This window comes from Glycine soja, chromosome 3 (genome assembly GCF_004193775.1).
Source record: "Glycine soja cultivar W05 chromosome 3, ASM419377v2, whole genome shotgun sequence".
NCBI classification, from domain to species: Eukaryota; Viridiplantae; Streptophyta; class Magnoliopsida; order Fabales; family Fabaceae; genus Glycine; species Glycine soja.
The window spans coordinates 41,762,659-41,780,752 of NC_041004.1; the positions used below are offsets into that span (position 1 = coordinate 41,762,659).

The 18,094-nt window shown below is 33.1% G+C and overlaps 2 protein-coding genes across 4 annotated transcripts; both read left to right on the forward strand.

Annotated features, from left to right (window-relative positions):
* The first annotated feature begins 2,951 nt into the window (after positions 1-2,951).
* Positions 2,952-7,595, forward strand: LOC114407138 (polyadenylate-binding protein 7-like). 2 transcript variants are annotated; one of them, XM_028370121.1, is made up of 10 exons: positions 2,952-3,477; positions 3,638-3,756; positions 3,869-4,062; positions 4,215-4,474; positions 4,578-4,684; positions 4,764-4,953; positions 5,814-6,103; positions 6,330-6,473; positions 6,831-7,019; positions 7,106-7,595. In XM_028370121.1, exons 1-10 carry the CDS (start codon positions 3,282-3,284, stop codon positions 7,301-7,303), a joined length of 1,887 nt encoding a protein of 628 aa, XP_028225922.1. In that variant the 5' UTR covers positions 2,952-3,281; the 3' UTR covers positions 7,304-7,595. The 2 variants fall into 2 exon arrangements, with proteins under 2 accessions (XP_028225922.1, XP_028225920.1); XM_028370119.1 differs by having other exon boundaries at positions 2,956-3,477; positions 6,819-7,019.
* Positions 7,596-11,426: 3,831 nt separating this feature from the next.
* LOC114407139 (cactin-like) lies at positions 11,427-17,477 on the forward strand. Of its 2 annotated transcripts, none has more exons than XM_028370122.1 (13): positions 11,427-11,851; positions 11,930-12,021; positions 12,180-12,279; positions 13,601-13,672; positions 14,112-14,174; positions 14,261-14,401; positions 14,542-14,637; positions 14,891-15,175; positions 15,264-15,402; positions 15,512-15,657; positions 15,741-15,917; positions 16,532-16,798; positions 16,880-17,477. In XM_028370122.1, the coding sequence occupies exons 1-13, from the start codon at positions 11,537-11,539 to the stop codon at positions 16,997-16,999; spliced, it is 2,013 nt and encodes a 670-aa protein (XP_028225923.1). In that variant the 5' UTR covers positions 11,427-11,536; the 3' UTR covers positions 17,000-17,477. The 2 variants fall into 2 exon arrangements, with proteins under 2 accessions (XP_028225923.1, XP_028225924.1); XM_028370123.1 differs by having other exon boundaries at positions 15,524-15,657.
* Positions 17,478-18,094: the final 617 nt, after the last annotated feature.

Sequence of the window (18,094 nt, forward strand, 5' to 3'; positions counted from 1 at the left end):
TGTGTTCATATTGTCGGTTTGTCACCAATGGATCGATGTGTGCAGCAACAAAATTTTCAAATGAATGTAAAGAAAGCAGAACAATGTTTCTTAGAATAGAGATCTGTATTATTCTATTCCATAGTCAGTGTTGTTTTTGGAGAATTCTTAATTACTTTTTTGGCTTTTTATTGCCCGTACATTCTATATAATAAAAAGAAACGTGGATAAAAGTATGTTAAACATGACATAATGCACATACACTAAATAGATATACAATGTAGTCAAATTAGATTCTCTCTAACCTTGCTGTCAAATATAGAATGAGTAAATGATAGACACAAAAAAGGAAGAATTAGGGCACATAAAAATCTATTCAATGTTTAGATAGGGAAGGAGAGAGAAACGTAAGTATCACATGTGAAATCAAGTAATAAGAAAAGAAAGATGGAGAAAAATACTAAATATTGATGGTGTTTAATATACAAAGGTGTCTATAATTTATATATCATCATTTTAGAGAGAGAACTAGAGGAAAGTGATGGAGAAGATCAAATGTATCATAGAAACATGAAAGAAGAGAAAGGATCGAACAGAAAAAAAATTCAAAACTCTTTCTTTCTTCGTTTGCTACCTAACTTAAAAATAAGGGGTCCCATCACTATGAATTCATCCATTTTGGGCGAAAAGAAAACTACATTTTGTGTAGTCAAAATACCAAACTATCTTTGTTTTACATGCTTCTTTTTTTATAAGGAGTATTTATATAATTTTTTTTCTCTTTCCTTTTATTTTCTACACAACCAATCAAAAGAAAATATTTTTTTTTATTTTCTCTCCCACCAAATAATCTATCTCTTTTCTTGCTTTTTTACTTTTTTTTCCTATACCAAACAAACCACAAACACTTAAAATTATGTTAGTCTCATGTTCAATATTGTAATTATAGTTTTTCATACAAGAAAATGATAATACAATAATAATGAAATAAATTATAATATTTTATCATATATATTTAAAATATCAAATGTTTAATTTAATATTTATATTTTTTGTTATTCTTATATTAATTTTACCCATTATATATAGTATTATAATCATTTTGTGTGTCATAAATTATAAACTTGTTTGTTCATGTTGCACAAGCGGGTTTGAGATCTCTCCGTTAACTAGAATTTTCCTCGATCATGAGGATTCCACAACCCCTTTGTGTTTTTCTCACTCTTAACTGAAAAATTTCAGTTGATAGAGTGGAGTTTTTCCGTCGCACAGTATCCATGTAATACATGCTTTATATCATATGAGTACTATATATATATATATATATATATATATGTATATGGGTATTTCAAATGCATATTAAATTTTGTTTTCTTAAACACTTAGAGTGTGTTTGGATGGAGGAATTTAAAATTCTGAGAAATTTTAAATTTTGAGAATTTTAAATCCTTCAATTGAAATTCTTTTATTTCCAAAATTTTATGTTTGGATAAAAAAGTTAAAATTATGAGGGTGAAAAAAAATGAATGAAAAAAGATATGATTGGTGTGCTAGTTATACGTCTGCGCTATCGATGTTCCACAATCTCATACAATATTGAAGAAGACGATAAGAACAAAATTTCAATTTCTCATAAACACTTAGAGGATGAAATTAAAATTTTTTATCCAAACATACTATCACGATATGTGTGACCGGGAATTGGGATGGTGGCCGCACTCCATAGATACAGAAAAGGAAACTGGAAGGAACGGGCAGCGGGCAGGACTGAACGGAATAATAGGGAGGACTGAAAAGAAAATTGATGAAATGTTCGAGAAAAAATTAAGAGTGTAAAAAATATCCTTTTAAAAAAAAGAGTGTCAACATATCATCAGCTCATCTTAAAATCATATGATCGAAAACTTCTGATTAATTTTCTACACCAACCATCCATAGAGATCAAACTCCAATTTTTTTATACTCCTATTAAAAATCACAACCGTTTTCCAAAAGGCATATTTGAGTTACTAGCATTATTAAGTGTAATATGTACGAGAGGAAAATTAAATGAATTGTTATTTATTTATGCGTTTGCGATTGCAAGCAAGCGTTTTCTCTGTTGCGTGCATGTTTGAAACAGTCCTCCTCCTCATTCCTCAACGCTCGTACGCCCGTCTCTTTCTCTCTAAAAACTATGCCTTCTCTTGTACCCCACGCGCCATCATCTCTCTCTCATCTACCTATCCACCAACTTCTTTTCAAATTTCACTTTGTAACATTCCAAACTCTTTCCTCCTTTAATTTACCAAAATAATATTCTCATTTCTAAACTCTATACTCCACATAATTACATGTACATGTACACTAGTATTGAGTATTAGCTAGTTCAATTATTATACTGATCATAGTAACCAAGCTTCCTTAAATGGACGCACGGCATCAATTATCATATGCCAAAATAGTGCAAGATTACAAAAGAAGGCACAATTGATAGCATAGCAATACACATCGCCCATTTTTACCATACTCTATACTCTGTTTGACAGTCTGTTTCCGTTCTTGTTAATAAGATAAGAAAAATTCCTTCTTCTGATCCTTCTTCCACTAAACTTACTAAACACATTAATTAGACATATACTCTTATACCCAACTATGAAAAAAAATTCTCGTCTATTATGTGCGCCAAACCTTCCTTGGAAATTTGGTAAAAAAGAAAATTATAATAGTAAAAAAAAACACCATTATTAATTATAATAGTAGTAAAACACCAATCAGGAAATTAATGCCCACCATTTCACACAGCATTTTTCACAATTTCTTCAAAAAATAATAGACTCTTGCAAATTGCAAAACCATTTCTAAAAAAATTGTGTCAATTAAAAAAAAACTTTTACAAAGGAAACTTATCCGATGCTATCTTTGTTGGTGGGTTGTGCGATGATCTAAAATGGTAGCCAACCAGCCACAGGCATTGACGATTTGTTGATGAAGCGCGAAATTCCAAAGTGAAGAAAGCGAGGGAGTGTGCGCAACGCTCGGGGAAAGGCGCGTGGGGTGGTTTAATAGTATCGAACGGCCATGCATGCCGAATCCTCCTACACTCACTCACACACACACCACCCTCTCTCTCTCTCTCTCTCTCAAATAAAATCGTATCACACACTTTCTTTCTTTCTTCCTTCTCTCACACTGACATCACCAAAGTTTTCCTTTCGTTTTCGTTTTCATTCTCTCGCCAGCGAGAAGAAGAAGAATCCCCTGCAGCCGTGCTCTCTCTCTCTCTCTCTCTACTCCTCCTCCGTTGATCATCATCATCATCCATGGCGGTTCCTCCGTCGGTCGCCGCCGCTCCGGCGTCGCTCTACGTCGGCGACCTCCACCCCAACGTCTCCGACAACCACCTCGTCGACGCATTCTCCGACTTCGAGAGCCTCGCGTCTGTTCGCGTCTGCAAAGACTCCTCCACCGGCAAATCCCTCTGTTACGGTTACGTCAACTTCGTTTCCCCTCAAGACGGTGCGTTTCACATTTATTCACCTTTCTTTTTGTTTTCTTTAGGATTATATATTTCTTTTAATAAAATCTTGATCTTACTTGACTTATGATATAAATGTTGAGAGAGATCTATCTTAGTGTGCTTATCTTGTTAATAATGAAATGGTGGTTGTTATTATAGCAATTCGTGCAATCGAGCTGAAAAATAACTCCACGCTGAATGGGAAAGCGATGAGGGTGATGTGGTCGCGTCGCGATCCTGATGCGAGGAAAAATGCTATAGGGAACTTGTTTGTTAAGGTATCTACTATTTAGGGAGAGTTTTGATTCGAAATAGTTAGGGCATTGTTTGGTTCTTTGTTGATTCTTGAAAGGGTTTCTTACGAAGTTTTTTTTTCTTGTGGCTTGGCAGAACTTACCTGAATCGATAGATAATGCTGGACTACAAGATATGTTCAAAAAATATGGCAATATTCTGTCCAGCAAAGTCGTCATGTCTGAGGATGGGAAGAGCAAAGGATACGGCTTTGTTCAATTTGAATCAGAAGAATCTTCAAATGTTGCCATCGAGAAGCTGAACGGCTCTACTGTTGGTGATAAGCAGTTGTATGTGAAACTCTGCATTGTTCCTTAATAATAATGATATTATACTATATGATTCTTGTGCCTCTACAGTTAATGTTTGTAATTTGTATTCAATTTCTGTACACCTATTGTTTTCTGATATTAATTTTATTCTGGTTATGATTCTTGTTCAGATATGTTGGGAAGTTTGTCAAAAAAAGTGATCGCATTTTGCCTGGCCCTGATGCTAGATATACAAATTTGTACATGAAGAATTTGGACCTGGATGTTTCAGAAGCAACACTGCAGGAGAAATTTTCCTCTTTTGGGAAAATTGTTAGCTTGGTTATTGCAAAGGACAACATTGGAATGTCCAAGGGTTTTGGCTTTGTGAACTATGATAACCCAGATGATGCTAAAAAGGCAATGGAAGCAATGAATGGATCAAAATTAGGTACTTCATTTATTCTTTTATTGTGTTGGTTTTCTGCAGGGAAATTATGAATTTTTTTATGTATAATCCTGTATATTAAATGGTTTTGATTTGTCCTGAACAGGTTCTAAGATTCTGTATGTAGCCAGAGCACAAAAGAAGGCTGAGCGTGAGCAGATCTTGCACCACCAATTTGAGGAGAAGCGGAAGGAACAAATCTTGAAATACAAGGTGACATCTATGTCATTCTCCTATATTTAGCTTGTCATTTTCATTTCAGTTGTCTTAGAGTGTCATTATTTAATTTCAGGGATCGAACATTTATGTGAAGAACATTGATGACCATGTAAGTGATGAAGAACTGAGGGATCATTTTAGTGCATGTGGCATTATAACTTCTGCAAAAATTATGCGAGACGACAAAGGGATAAGTAAAGGGTTCGGCTTTGTCTGCTTCTCCACTCCTGAGGAGGCCAATAAAGCTGTGAACACATTTCATGGTAAGTGAGTTAAGTTGACAAGACTGGGTTTAGATAAGTATTTTACAGTCATAGGAATGCAAATGTGTACATATGTTTCAATAAAAAGAATGTAAGAATACCATGGTATAGTTATATTTATTGGATTACAATTTAGAGATTAAATACATTTTATATGTCACTTTACTTTTACATTTTGATGATGAAAAGATTTAAGTTTAATATTGACAAGAATAAACTATGATAATTCTTTTTCTCTTCTTCATCTTATTCCAAGAGGGTTTGATCAATTGCTTATGAAATACTAGTAGAAGCACTAATTTGATGAGGCAAAGTCATTAGCAAAGGATTTATGATTTTTCTGTATGTGTATTGTCAATTGTGTGTTGGGGTGCTTGTTTTTTGTGAGGTTTGGGGTGGTTGTTTTGGGTTCTTTTGTATATACTCAAAAGTGTTATTGATTATTCTTTCAAAAAAATTGAAGATAATGTTACTATTAGCCATTTGGTTTATGGAATAAGGCCTTTAAAATAAGCTTACCAGTAAAGTGCACCAAGGTGTATAAGTGTATCAACTATTGATTTAATTTAAAATATACTGTGATCTTAACCTACTAAAATTCAAGGGTAGAAGATACTCCATTACTTGTGATATGTGACACAATGAATCCTACATGTTAACCCAAATAAAGGATATCCATAAATCTGAAAATATATTTTGTATATTGGTTTGGGACTGAAGGTCTGATCTAAAAATATTGCATCTCTTCCTCTTTACATATTTTTTAGTGGAAATTTTATGTAAATAACATTTCATTTAGCATCATTTGTCTGCAACGCCGTAATTATGTTTAAGACTTAAGGTGATGTTATGTGCCACAGGATTCATGTTTCATGGTAAACCACTATATGTTGCTCTTGCTCAGAGGAAAGAGGATAGGAAAGCACAATTGCAGCTCCAGTATGCACAGCAAGTGGCAGGACTATCTGGACCATCAACTGCCATTATCCCTGGTGGATATCCTCCTTACTACTATGCAGCTACTGGTGTTATTTCACATGTGCCTCCTCGAGCTGGGCTGATGTATCAACATCTGCCAATGAGGCCAGGATGGGGGGCTAATGGCTTTGCACTCCCTGCTAGATCATTCCAACAATCACCAGTTCCTGCAGTGAGTAACAACTTTGTTTATTAACCCAAGAAATGCTTGTATTTAATTCACTTTTTCTTGACTTTTTTATTAATCCAAGTCCTGAAGAATTTTTACCATGAAGGAACTAAATAGCCACATGTATTTTATTTTGGAAAAACTAGTCCAGTTTCAACTAGAGTTGTAACGATTCATATATATATATATATATATATATATATATATATATAATGTCTTTTGTTCACAGGTTTCTAACAATACCAGGCAGCATAGGCAAAACAGGGGAAGGTTGAATGGGAATCCAATAGCACAGGGAAATACTCACTCTGTTACTTATTTACCACAAGCCCAGCAGATTTCTCAGCCAGTGATCTCTTCAAGTACTCAGCAGGTTTGCTTTTTCTTTTTTGTTTATTTGCCCCCCCTCCCATATATATAACATGTGATTCCTAATATATTACCCCTTTCTATTTGCAGTAATAAATGTTTATGTAGTGAACATTCTCTAGTCTCTTGGTGGTGCTAGTGCCACTTGTTTCATCCAACGGCACTTTTAAAATTCTCTAAACATATCCACAAACTGAACTTAAAATCTGGACTAGTAAAAAAAATGTTTTCTGTCGAGTTTTCAATATAAAATAATGATAGTTGAATTTCGTTTCAAAATTTGTGTTTTTAATCCCTTTCTGTCCATGTGTTTCATAGTTCTGATTTCTAAAGTTTCTATACTTTGAAGAGAACCGGACAGGCTAAGTACTTACCTAGTGGACGCCAGCGTGACATGGAAAAAGGATCTGGATCCTCATCTAGTGGTTCAAACTCTGGCAGAGGGTCCCAGGGGTCAGAAATGCTGCATAGCATGCTTGCTGGTGCTGCTCCTGAGCAGCAGAAAGAGATTCTCGGGGAGCATCTTTACATGCTTGTTCATAAACTAAAGGCATAACAATCTACTGTTCTCTGCTTTAGTTATTGAAGGTTAAATTTTTAAATTCTTATGTTTATTTACTGTGCTATGTTGAGCAGCCTACCCTAGCAGCCAAAATAACAGGGATGCTTTTGGAGATGGACAATGGAGAATTGCTGCTTCTCCTGGAATCGCCAGAGTCTCTTTCTGCCAAGGTGGAAGAAGCTGTCCAAGTGCTTAAGAACTCTAAGACCAAAGTTTCTGGCCAGGACGTACTTCATTCAAATTTCCTTTCAGCTGAGGTTGCAGTTAACTGAAAGACTTTAACCTGATGATTCTTGTTTGAGTATAGATCATGAAGAGCTTGAAGCCTCCAAGAACTCAGAAATTTGAGACATGAGTTTTGACATCAATGATTACTTTAGTGTTTCTTCTACAGTATATTTCCTTATGAAAAATGACTTTCTGTTTTCTTGGCTTAGGTCTGACAAAAATTGTTGGTGACTATAAAAATCAGGGACAAATTTTTTTTTTCGGATTTTGATTACATGGATTAACTTCGATGAATCTTGGTTCAATATTTTTCATTTCGCATTCATATGTTATACACATGTAGGGTATATTCAACGCATGTAAGCAATTCTGAATAGACAACAATATGCAAGCACATCAGTTTACTTTTTGTAGTTTTGATAATTTAGCCTTCAATTTTTCCACACTTACCATCCCGGATGGGTGTCTTGACTAGGGATTAAAATATTATTCTTCTAAATAAAAAACTTTAAGCAAAGAGTTTAAGTCGTCAATTTAAGGTTTGCTGAGGTCATATATGTAGTTGTGAACATTAGAAATAAACAAAGGCTAACTCAACTCCTGAAGTTAGATAAGTGAGCTGATTTAAAATATCTCAATACATACTAATATAGTAGAAGTTTAAGTTGTTAGGTTAGAATGGTTTTATATTATATTTTTATCATAACAGTGTATTTAACTGTGCAGTTGGTAGATTTAACTGTGGGTAGACACATCGTAAATTTAAATTTTAAGAATGCCATCAAATGTTAGATGGCATAACTGATTAGAATTTGAGTTTTTTAATTAATGTTTCACTTGCTTGGTATGAAATATGAAGTCATGATTGAAAGTATTACTTTACTCTAAAAAGGAGATCACGGAGAAGGAAGATTAGTTGGGTGATAAATAAAAACACCAAATAATATCGGGTTATATAAAAAAAGGTTAAAATACTTTTTTTTCTTATAATTTAATATTTTTTTATTTTTGTTCTTGCAAAATCCTTTTCTTTTTGTTTTATTTCTTGCAAAATGTGTTTGTTTTACTTTTTGTTTAAATAGTATTTTTTACTGTTCAAAAAATTATTTAAAACAATCTAAAGATGAAAAATAAAACAAATCCATTTTATTAGGACCAAAATGATTTTTTTTTTGTACAAAAAAATGAAGAATAACAGGAACAAAAAATATATTTAAATAAAAAAATAATAATATATGTCATTTGAGTAATATAAGAATTATTATTATTATTTTTATAAATTCTCTATTTTTCACGTAAAGAGGCAGATTATTAACTAAGAAGAAATTTATGATAAAAAAATACAGTACCTTTTTTCTACTATACTTAAAGTATCATTTTTTTATTATATTTATATAAAAATTAAATAACATTGCAATGAAATTTTATTTTTTTTTTAAAAAATATACTCTATATCCTGCACAACAAGTCAGTCAAAAAAAAAATCCTGCACCACAATATCAATTAATTTGTTTTGAATAAATGATTTGTTTTAAAATAAATTTTTTAAAATATACTCTAGATCCTGCAGCACAAAATTAATTTCCTCTAAAATTATCTAGAGAAAATATCATTTTATACTTTTGAATATTAAAAATCCAAAATATTTAATAACAACATTTTTAACAAATTTTTTGAATGATGAAAAACATAACGAAGTCAGTTTTAAATATATCAATAATAATAGGTATACTTTTAAGAGATAATTTATCCATATAAATTTTTTGATTTCAAATATGACTTTTTGAGTTATTTCTTAAAAGATTTTTTATTTTTGTATCAAAATAATTTTGTTATTAATTCAATTATTCATTCTTGCAAAATACTAAACAATTATGTAAAAAAATTATATTTAAAATCATTTTATAATTTCGAATATTTAAAACCATAACTAAATTAATTGAACATACTATTTCGCTAAAATTATGTACAGGAAATAGCATTTTTTTTATAATTTTGAATATTGAAAATTTAAAATATTTAAAAATATGATTTTTATGTCAACATATATTAATCATGGTAAACATAAGATATTTAGATTTAAATATATTAATAATGGATATATATTTATTGAGATAATTTATTCAATTAGATTTTTTGATTTAAATTTTTTAAAAATTAAACCCGTTGAAACTAATTTAATTGCACCATTTTACAATATAATTCTGTTAAACATAATAGACCGAAAAATATTTCTTAAATTACACAATTTACTTTATATAATTACAGTATTACACAATTTTTTTTTACAGAATGTTGTCAAGTTTATGGTATGATATTTTTTGCTATCATATTTATTCGCATATCACATTATCGTCTGTGTTAAAGGGAAAATATTCATGATACACTATAATTAAACAAAAAATTATTATTAAAGAGAAATTCTTCATTATAAAAAGGTTCAATTAACATTGTTGAATAATAAAGAAAACTAAAATATACAGCCAACTCATATCTCAAATTATCATTTTTCCTATCAAAATACTTGGGAGAATGATTTTTTTTTTCCGAGTTGTCTGGGCAAAACACTCAACACATATCTAATTATTACTCAAATTTGAGTCAATTACATCAGCATCCTCCGTGAAAGAGTGGGCAAACTGCTACAAAAACATATATCCGATTGTAAAGACAACTCATGCTTGGCAAAAGAATATGTTAAGTTATTCGTGTCTCTCTATGAATATGTCTCATAACACAAATGACACTTCTCTTCCACTCTCCAAATCTCACCCACAAGCATTTTAAAACAGTTTCCATCGCCACTCTTGTCATCTAGGAGCTTGATAGCATCAAAAGAATCCCTTTCCACCATCAACGATGCTATTCCTTTCTCACAAATCATATAAAATGGTCCAGAGCTCTGCTTCCAATATCGAACAATGACCCAACCTTATAGAGAATGTTCGAATAAAACCACCATTGTTACCTCTAAGGACAACAGCGCATGAAGCTACTTCTATAGCTGGAAGATAAGCTCCGGCACAGTTAAGTTTTATACACCCCTCCATAGGATTCTTCCAAATTCCAGAATCATCGGTCCTCAAATTTGGTTGAATCGAGTTCAACACATTCTGCACAATGTCACTCCTCCTACTATCTCTCAACAGGGTTCAATCGAGTCCAACTTGAAGAATGAAAAGATGATGCCATAACATTAGATTAGATAAGAAAACGAAATGAAATTTCTTCCTTGAAAATTGGAAATTAAAAAGGCAGAAAATAACAAAAATTAAATGAGATTATAAGAAGAAACAATCAATATAATGAGAAAAATTTGGGCGAAAAACTAATACTATAGACCTAGCTCACTTTATATGGATATAATAAAATAATAATAATAATAATAACAGTAAAATAATAGATAATAGATAAATATAAACAATCATCCTAATCGATGTACTTGGGTTATTAGTTAAAAAACTAAAAAGTCTTATACAAAATTCTTTTCAGATTTTTTTTTCCACAAGATTATTTTTTAATTTTTATATGCATTAATTATTTTTATTATATATTTAACAAATTTAATATGAGCAATTAAATTAATTATATTTTAAAGACTATGAATTGATTAAAATAGTTTTTTTTTAATTCATAAAAATTAAATAAAATATCAAAAGATTTATAACACTCAAATATGATGTTTAACTAACTAAACTAAAAGACTCTGGTAGTTAAAAAGAATATTTTGAAATAACTTTTAAATATTAATTGATAGATATATACATATAATTTTTAAAATAATTAGAAGGGTAAATTTTTTTTTTTAACACTTTGGTTCATCCTAAAAAAAAGATCTTGATTAATCTAAAATTCACTCAATAGATAAATAAACAATTCAATCATAACTTCAACATATTAATTATTTGTGTCCAATTACTTGATTAAATTAATTAAATTTTTAGTCCATCAACTTTTTTAAATTCTAATTTTTATCCCCTTAAATTTTTTTACAACTTTTAATTCTTCATTAATTTTTTCAAAAATTTTAGTTACTCCTAATTTTTTTTAAGGGACTAAAAATTATAATATAAAAACATTAAGCAATTAAAAACTTAATTAATCCAAGTAACTATTATAAAAATCAACCTATATAAATTAATTGGATGATACCTTTCATTTAAATTAAGAAGAAAAATACTAACGCGTGGGAAGATTGAATGAAGAGTTTGTGGAGGTTTGGAACTAACAGGGCCGACATAACACAGTTCTCCTTTCTCTGAATTTTTCGTTAGAGAATGGGAAAGAGTAGCGGAAGAGACCGAAGACGAAGAAGATCACATGACTCTGAATCCGACTCACCTTCCGATTCCGACTCCGACAGACGCCACCGTAGCAATAGTCGCCGGTCGCGGCGGGACTCCGATGGCGACAGGAAGAAGAAGTCCTCGAAGTCTGAATCCGAGTCGCCTTCCGATTCCGACTCCGACATACGCCACCGTAGTAGCAGCCGCCGGTCGTGGCGGGACTCCGACGGCGATAGGAAGAAGTCCTCGAGGAGCATCACAGAAGAGGAAATTACAAAGTACATGGCCAGAAAGGCCCAATCGAAGGTCTCACTCGTTTCTCCATCCCTATCTCATCTCTTCTTCGTTTGATTTCACTTATTGAACGATTTTCAATTATTTCAGGCAATGAAAGTAGCGAAAAAGTTGAAAACCAGTACGGTATCGGGCTATTCCAACGATTCGAATCCGTTTGGTGACTCTAATCTCAACGAGAAGTAAGTTCCTACCTATTTCTCTTTGTTTTTTTTTTTTGTATCTCGCGGTTAAATTGAACTTATTTTAGCATCATAATGAATAAATCTTGCAGATAAGTAGTGGTCGCTCATATGCCAGATCTATATAGATTATAAACCTACACAAATGTTATTTATAGGTTTGTCTGGCGCAAGAAGATTGAGCGCGATGTTTCACAAGGTGTGTCTATTGATGCGTTTTCAATGAAGGCAGAGAAAAAGAAACAGAGAGAAAGGATGGTATGCCTTTCCTTCCATGAATTTTATTCAGCTAAAATGTGTTTTGGGTCCCTGAATTTTCGGTTGAAATTGATTTTAGTCCCTGTACTTTAAAAACAATGATTTTCATTCTTGAATTTTTAATAATTAGTGAATTTCTTTCCTCTTAATGGAACTCAAGATACTAGGGTGAGGGATGAAGTTTACCAATTATAAAAGAATGAGGACCAACATAATAGTATTTAAAGTATGGGGACTAAAACTAATATTAACCAAAAATTGAGAGACCTAAAACACATTTTACCAATTTTATTTTAAGCATAGCATGATAGGTGATTTATGTTGTGTAAGCACCAGTAGGTAGTAATTGTACAACTGGTCATTATTTTTTCTCCAACTTCTGCAACATTTCCCGTACAACTTTTGAGAATTTAGAAGCTTTAAAATGATATTAGGCATAATGGTATCTTGGTACCAATTTAGTTTCTAGACCACGTGTGCAAGATGTTGATCTTATACAGTTTCCCCCTCGAATTTAGTTCCCTCTATTGGGAATGATTGTGAATATGGTTTGCTTGGGTTATATTAAAGTAAGGTTTTAAAAAAGCTCTGTGACTGCAATTTCAGCCGCAACGCCAAGGTTTTTGGAGTCCTTGCCAGCATTACAGTGGCCAACAACAAAAAAGCTACACCAGGATAGCAGGATAACCAGTATTTTTAATTTTTTATACAGTTTATAATGTGTAATATATACACATAAATTTTAAAAAATATAAAAATTATTCAAAATTAATGACATTCATAATTAACAATAAAAGTCGTCACAACCAAGGGGTTTCTTGGAATCAACACATAACACCCCCATAGTGCTACTATGGATACTATTTGGTCAGCTATAGTCACTACATTAAACTGCTCTATTACGCAGCCACCGTAGCGGGCAGGGGCAGCTCTGCACCGCTATACTGCTATAGTGTGCTATTTAAAACCCTGGTCTTTGCTACTGCAATTGTGGTCACAGCCATTGTATTTGTCCTTAAGTTCCTGCAATATCAAGGAGCATAGCGTCACCTAGTGGGATAAGGCTTTGTTATTGTCATAGTATCAAGGAACACAACAAAACCACCACCACGTCTGCAGTTTAAAACCTAGTATTAAACTGTAACTGGGAATGGAATCAATGGGTTAAACTAGTTCAGTAATTCATATGGTTTATATACACTTGTATTTGAGGATAGGCTTTGCATCTTTGTTCTTTGTTTTCACAAATTTGTTGGTCCTTTGATTTGTCATTGATGGCCTAACAACTAAACTTTCTCAATGCTTATAACAATATTTGCAGGCAGAAATTGAAAAAGTAAAAAAGAGAAGAGAGGAAAGGGCACTTGAGAAAGCAAGGCACGAGGAAGAAATGGTAACTCCTTTCTCATAATTTGTTATTAGTCAATAGTTATTGTAAGACCATTTGTTATGTTGTGTTAAATTAGTTTGGGCTTGTACTAGCTCTACAGTAATTCATTTTATACTTTACATTAATAGTATTAGACCGGCCTTTGGTATCTCAATTATTTTAGCATGTCAGTTAATATTGTCTGTTGTTTCCTTTCCTTCTATTCCCTGTTTCTTGTCTTTTGTTTATTTTATTTTATTATTTTTTTTTGTTGGGGGGGGGGGGGGGGGGGTGACAATATCAGGCCTATCGTTTAAGAAGGGTCCTGGAATTAATCTTCACTTGGGCCCAAATATGGAGATATTTGAGTCAAGCCGAGTAGCCGACGCTTGGCATAAATGTTAGGTTGTTGGTGGCATAAACTATGTTATGTTATTGGGATTTGACACATTCTTTCTCCCAGGCACTGTTAGCCAGAGAGCGTGCTCGAGCTGAGTTTCAGGACTGGGAAAAAAAAGAAGAGGAGGTACTACTCTGCCTTTAGTTCATTTTCATTTGTTGTTATTTTATATAATATTGTCAGTTTGATGACTTAGACAATTTAATTTGCAGTTTCATTTTGATCAAAGCAAAGTTAGGTCAGAAATTAGATTGCGTGAAGGGCGTGCCAGACCCATCGATGTCCTAACCAAGCATCTCAATGGCTCTGATGATTTGGATATAGAAATAAATGAACCATACATGGTCTTCAAGGTTAATACTAAGCGTTTTTCTTTCATTTTCTTTCTCCTATTCCTCATTGTTGTAATGTCATGTAGTATGATTAAGGATATCCAGATTTTAAATGTTAATATTATTGAACATGTTACATAATAACTTGATATACGGTGCAGGGTTTGACTGTGAACGAAATGAGTGAGCTACGTGACGACATCAAAATGCATCTAGACCTTGACAGGGCAACACCTACTCATGTAGAATATTGGGAGGTATCACCCTGTTTCCATTGCTTATTTTTTTCTTTATAGTTCTGCACATGTTACTTAATTAATAACTAATACCTTATCTAATTAACGGCACAACAAATGCAAGATAATTTTAAAATGAAATTTGATGTGACTCTGAGCCCAAATGAACTAGTTGACTTTCATGACCTTATGCTGTTTTTAGTTAACTTGTATGGCTATTAGTATTGGTATCTTGTTTAAAGTTGAAGACTCATTGTTTAATGTCTTCGTGCAGGCACTCCTTCTGGTTTGTGATTGGGAGCTAGCTGAAGCTCAAAGAAAGGATGCACTTGATCGAGCTAGGGTGCGTGGAGAAGAACCTCCTGCTGAGCTGCTTGCAGAAGAAAGGGGTCTGCATTCCAGTGTTGAGCCAGATGTGAAGAGGCTTTTGCAGGGGAAGACACTTGCAGAGTTGGAGGCTTTACGGGTTCACATTGAATCAGAAATGCGTACTGGTACAGCAAAGGTGGTTGAGTACTGGGAGGCCATTTTAAAACATCTCCACATTTATAAGGCCAAGGTATTCTCCATCATATTATTTTCCAATATTCTTATGTGCCTTTAAACAATGGTTCTCTGACTGTATTACTAAATTGCTCCAAATACAGGCTTGTTTAAAGGAAATTCATGCTAAATTGCTACGTAAGCATTTGCAATCTCTTGAGAGACCATTGGAGGATGAAGATAAATTGGAGAATGCTCATGTTATGATACCTGAGGAGGAAGATACTGAAGATGATATTAAAGGTATGTATAAGCTTTTTATCATCACGAACATTTAGTTGTTCATGAAACAATTTTTATTGGCTTTATTTCTTTTAATGTTGAAATTTGCTTTATTTCATTTTCTTGCTAGTCCAATCTGCAGATGAATCATTCTCACCAGAGCCCATTAGAGAGGATCAAGAAGCTGATGATGAGGCTGGATCATTTTCACCACAACTGTTGCACGGTGATGAAAATGCGGAAGCTATTGACCCAGAAGAAGATAGAGCCATGCTGGTAATCTTTTGAACTGTGATTTTTAATGGTGATCTCATACTTAATATATAGATTATAACTTGACCCTGTTTTTACATTTGTAGGAGCGGAATCGTAAGGCTGTATTAGAAGAGCAGCAAAGACGAGTTCAGGAAGCAATGGCATCAAAGCCAACTCCTTCTGAAGATCATTTTGAGATGAAGGCCTTAAAAGCTATGGGGGATATGGAAGATGGAGACTCTGTGTTTGGATCTGGTGCTGAAGTGAATCTGGATTCCCAGGTATTGTGTCTTGGCCACATTCTATGATTCTTAAAATTTTGAATTTTTCATGGATAGAAAAATATGTAGTTAGATCTACAACGTTCTGGATTTTTCGGAAGTAATATCATAAGTTGTGGATTGTTATCATGGAAGAGTCTTAAATATTGTCTTATCATATCCTTTGGTTACTTCTCTCCACAGAAAAAAGTAGGCAGTGGAGGGAGTTTGCACTGAGGCTATACCTCTTTCATGGCTTAAAAGCCATTTTAAAGTCAAAGTTCAAAATAAGAGTTTTAAAAATAAAGTAGAAGTTGTTTGACAGTTGTAGCTTACAATCTCCTTTATAAAAACTTTGTTTCTTTGTCTCACATCAGAGTGAGAAGGAGGCAAAAATGTGCAGCTCATTTTTAAAAGCTACTTCAGTTATTAGCTTTTCCAAATGTGTTTGCCCCAGCTCCTCCTTTTAAGGAGATGCAGAGCTAGAAAAGTTGGGCCAAACACTACCTTGTTATTATGTACTATGTACACTTTCACTGGTATATTTTGGTATTTTAATGAGAAATAGAAAGCTTGTTATTTTTTTTTTCTCCTTGTCATTTAAATTTGTGACTGACTAATAAATGTTGGAGCAGGTTTATTGGTGGCATGACAAATACAGGCCTAGGAAGCCGAAGTATTTCAACCGTGTTCACACTGGATATGAGTGGAACAAATATAATCAGACTCACTATGATCATGACAACCCACCTCCAAAGATAGTCCAAGGGTACAAATTTAATATTTTCTACCCTGATCTTGTAGACAAGACAAAAGCCCCAACCTACACCATTGAGAAGGATGGCAGCAATGGGGAGACTTGCATTATAAGATTCCATGCAGGGCCACCATATGAAGACATAGTAAGTCTATTATCCTTTAATTTTATGAAGGATTTTTAATTTTCAATCAATTTACTTATTTCCTTATTTTTTCCATGACAGGCTTTCCGCATTGTTAACAAAGAATGGGAGTATTCTCATAAGAAAGGTTTTAAGTGTGCATTTGAACGTGGAATTCTGCATGTGTACTTCAATTTCAAACGCCACCGCTACCGAAGATAATTTCACACAAGGCAATGGTTCACTTTCTGTAAAATTTCCCCTAATAGAAAGGCTATGGACTGCAATTTTTAGAGTAAATTTTATTTGATGGTGTTGACACTAGAGATAGATGGCCAGGAATTTTTTACAGCTTAGATTGAGACCAAGAAGAAATTCTAAGGTACTATCAGAGTGATACTCCCACCGGTTAAAGTTTGATCTAAATCTTGTCATATGATATTTTAAATTTAGTTTTAAGGAGATAGTATGGTTATGCTGTTCTCATCTACTGATTATGTTTTTGATGGATTGAGTATAGTACTCCTGTGCATAAGAATATGGATACCCAGGGTGATTCCAAATGCTGAGATACTAATTACATGTCTTTTCTTTTTTTAGTGTACACACTAATCTCAATTCTGTGAATCCTGGCTGGATTATCTAGACTTTCTTTTGCTATTGGAGACTATCAAATTGTCCAACTGTTTCTTTAGCAAAAGTTTATTTATTGTTCTTTTGACGATAGTTTTCATCTCACAAGGTGAAAGAATTCATGGTTGCATACATATAATCAGCTATAACAACAATTATCATCTTTGTCATTAGAATCCTCCATGGTTTTGTCTTAGATGCACCTTGCTTTTGGAGGTGCACTGATGTCAGTCCATATGATCGCTGATTTTGCATTAAAAAAATTATAGTAGGAACTAGTAACCATTAATGACAGCATGTTGAACTGGTTAAACCATTAAGAAATAAGAATTTATAAGGTTGACCCTTGAAGAGCAAGAGTGTGTGGTTTCAAGTAAATCCGACTTTCCAAGGAACGTTGAATGCCAATATCACTCTCAATTAAATGTTGTTCGACGTGAGCAAACGGAAATCAACCCCAGTTATGATTTTCTGTTGCAGTGTTACTTGAACTTCCCAATTGCATTGGTTTTCTTATTTCTTATGAATCCTATCAGCAATTAACAAAAGGCGTGCATTCTGTTGATCACACTCGTGTGATTGTTGTACACGGACACGGGCGTGTAAAAATCCGAATAAACTATCATTTTCATTTGCAAAGTATTATTAGCTTTGTTCTATTTTAATTGTCGGATATTCGAAAAA

Coding starts and splice junctions, on each gene's coding strand:
- LOC114407139 (XM_028370122.1), top strand. CDS start 11,537: ATGGGAAAGAGTAGCGGAAGAGACCGAAGACGAAGAAGATCACATGAC. Junction 11,852..11,929: donor CCAGAAAGGCCCAATCGAAG/GTCTCACTCGTT, acceptor CAATTATTTCAG/GCAATGAAAGTAGCGAAAAA. Junction 15,403..15,511: donor TACTGAAGATGATATTAAAG/GTATGTATAAGC, acceptor TTTTCTTGCTAG/TCCAATCTGCAGATGAATCA.
- LOC114407138 (XM_028370119.1), top strand. CDS start 3,282: ATGGCGGTTCCTCCGTCGGTCGCCGCCGCTCCGGCGTCGCTCTACGTC. Junction 4,954..5,813: donor AGCTGTGAACACATTTCATG/GTAAGTGAGTTA, acceptor TATGTGCCACAG/GATTCATGTTTCATGGTAAA. Junction 7,020..7,105: donor TGCTTGTTCATAAACTAAAG/GCATAACAATCT, acceptor TATGTTGAGCAG/CCTACCCTAGCAGCCAAAAT.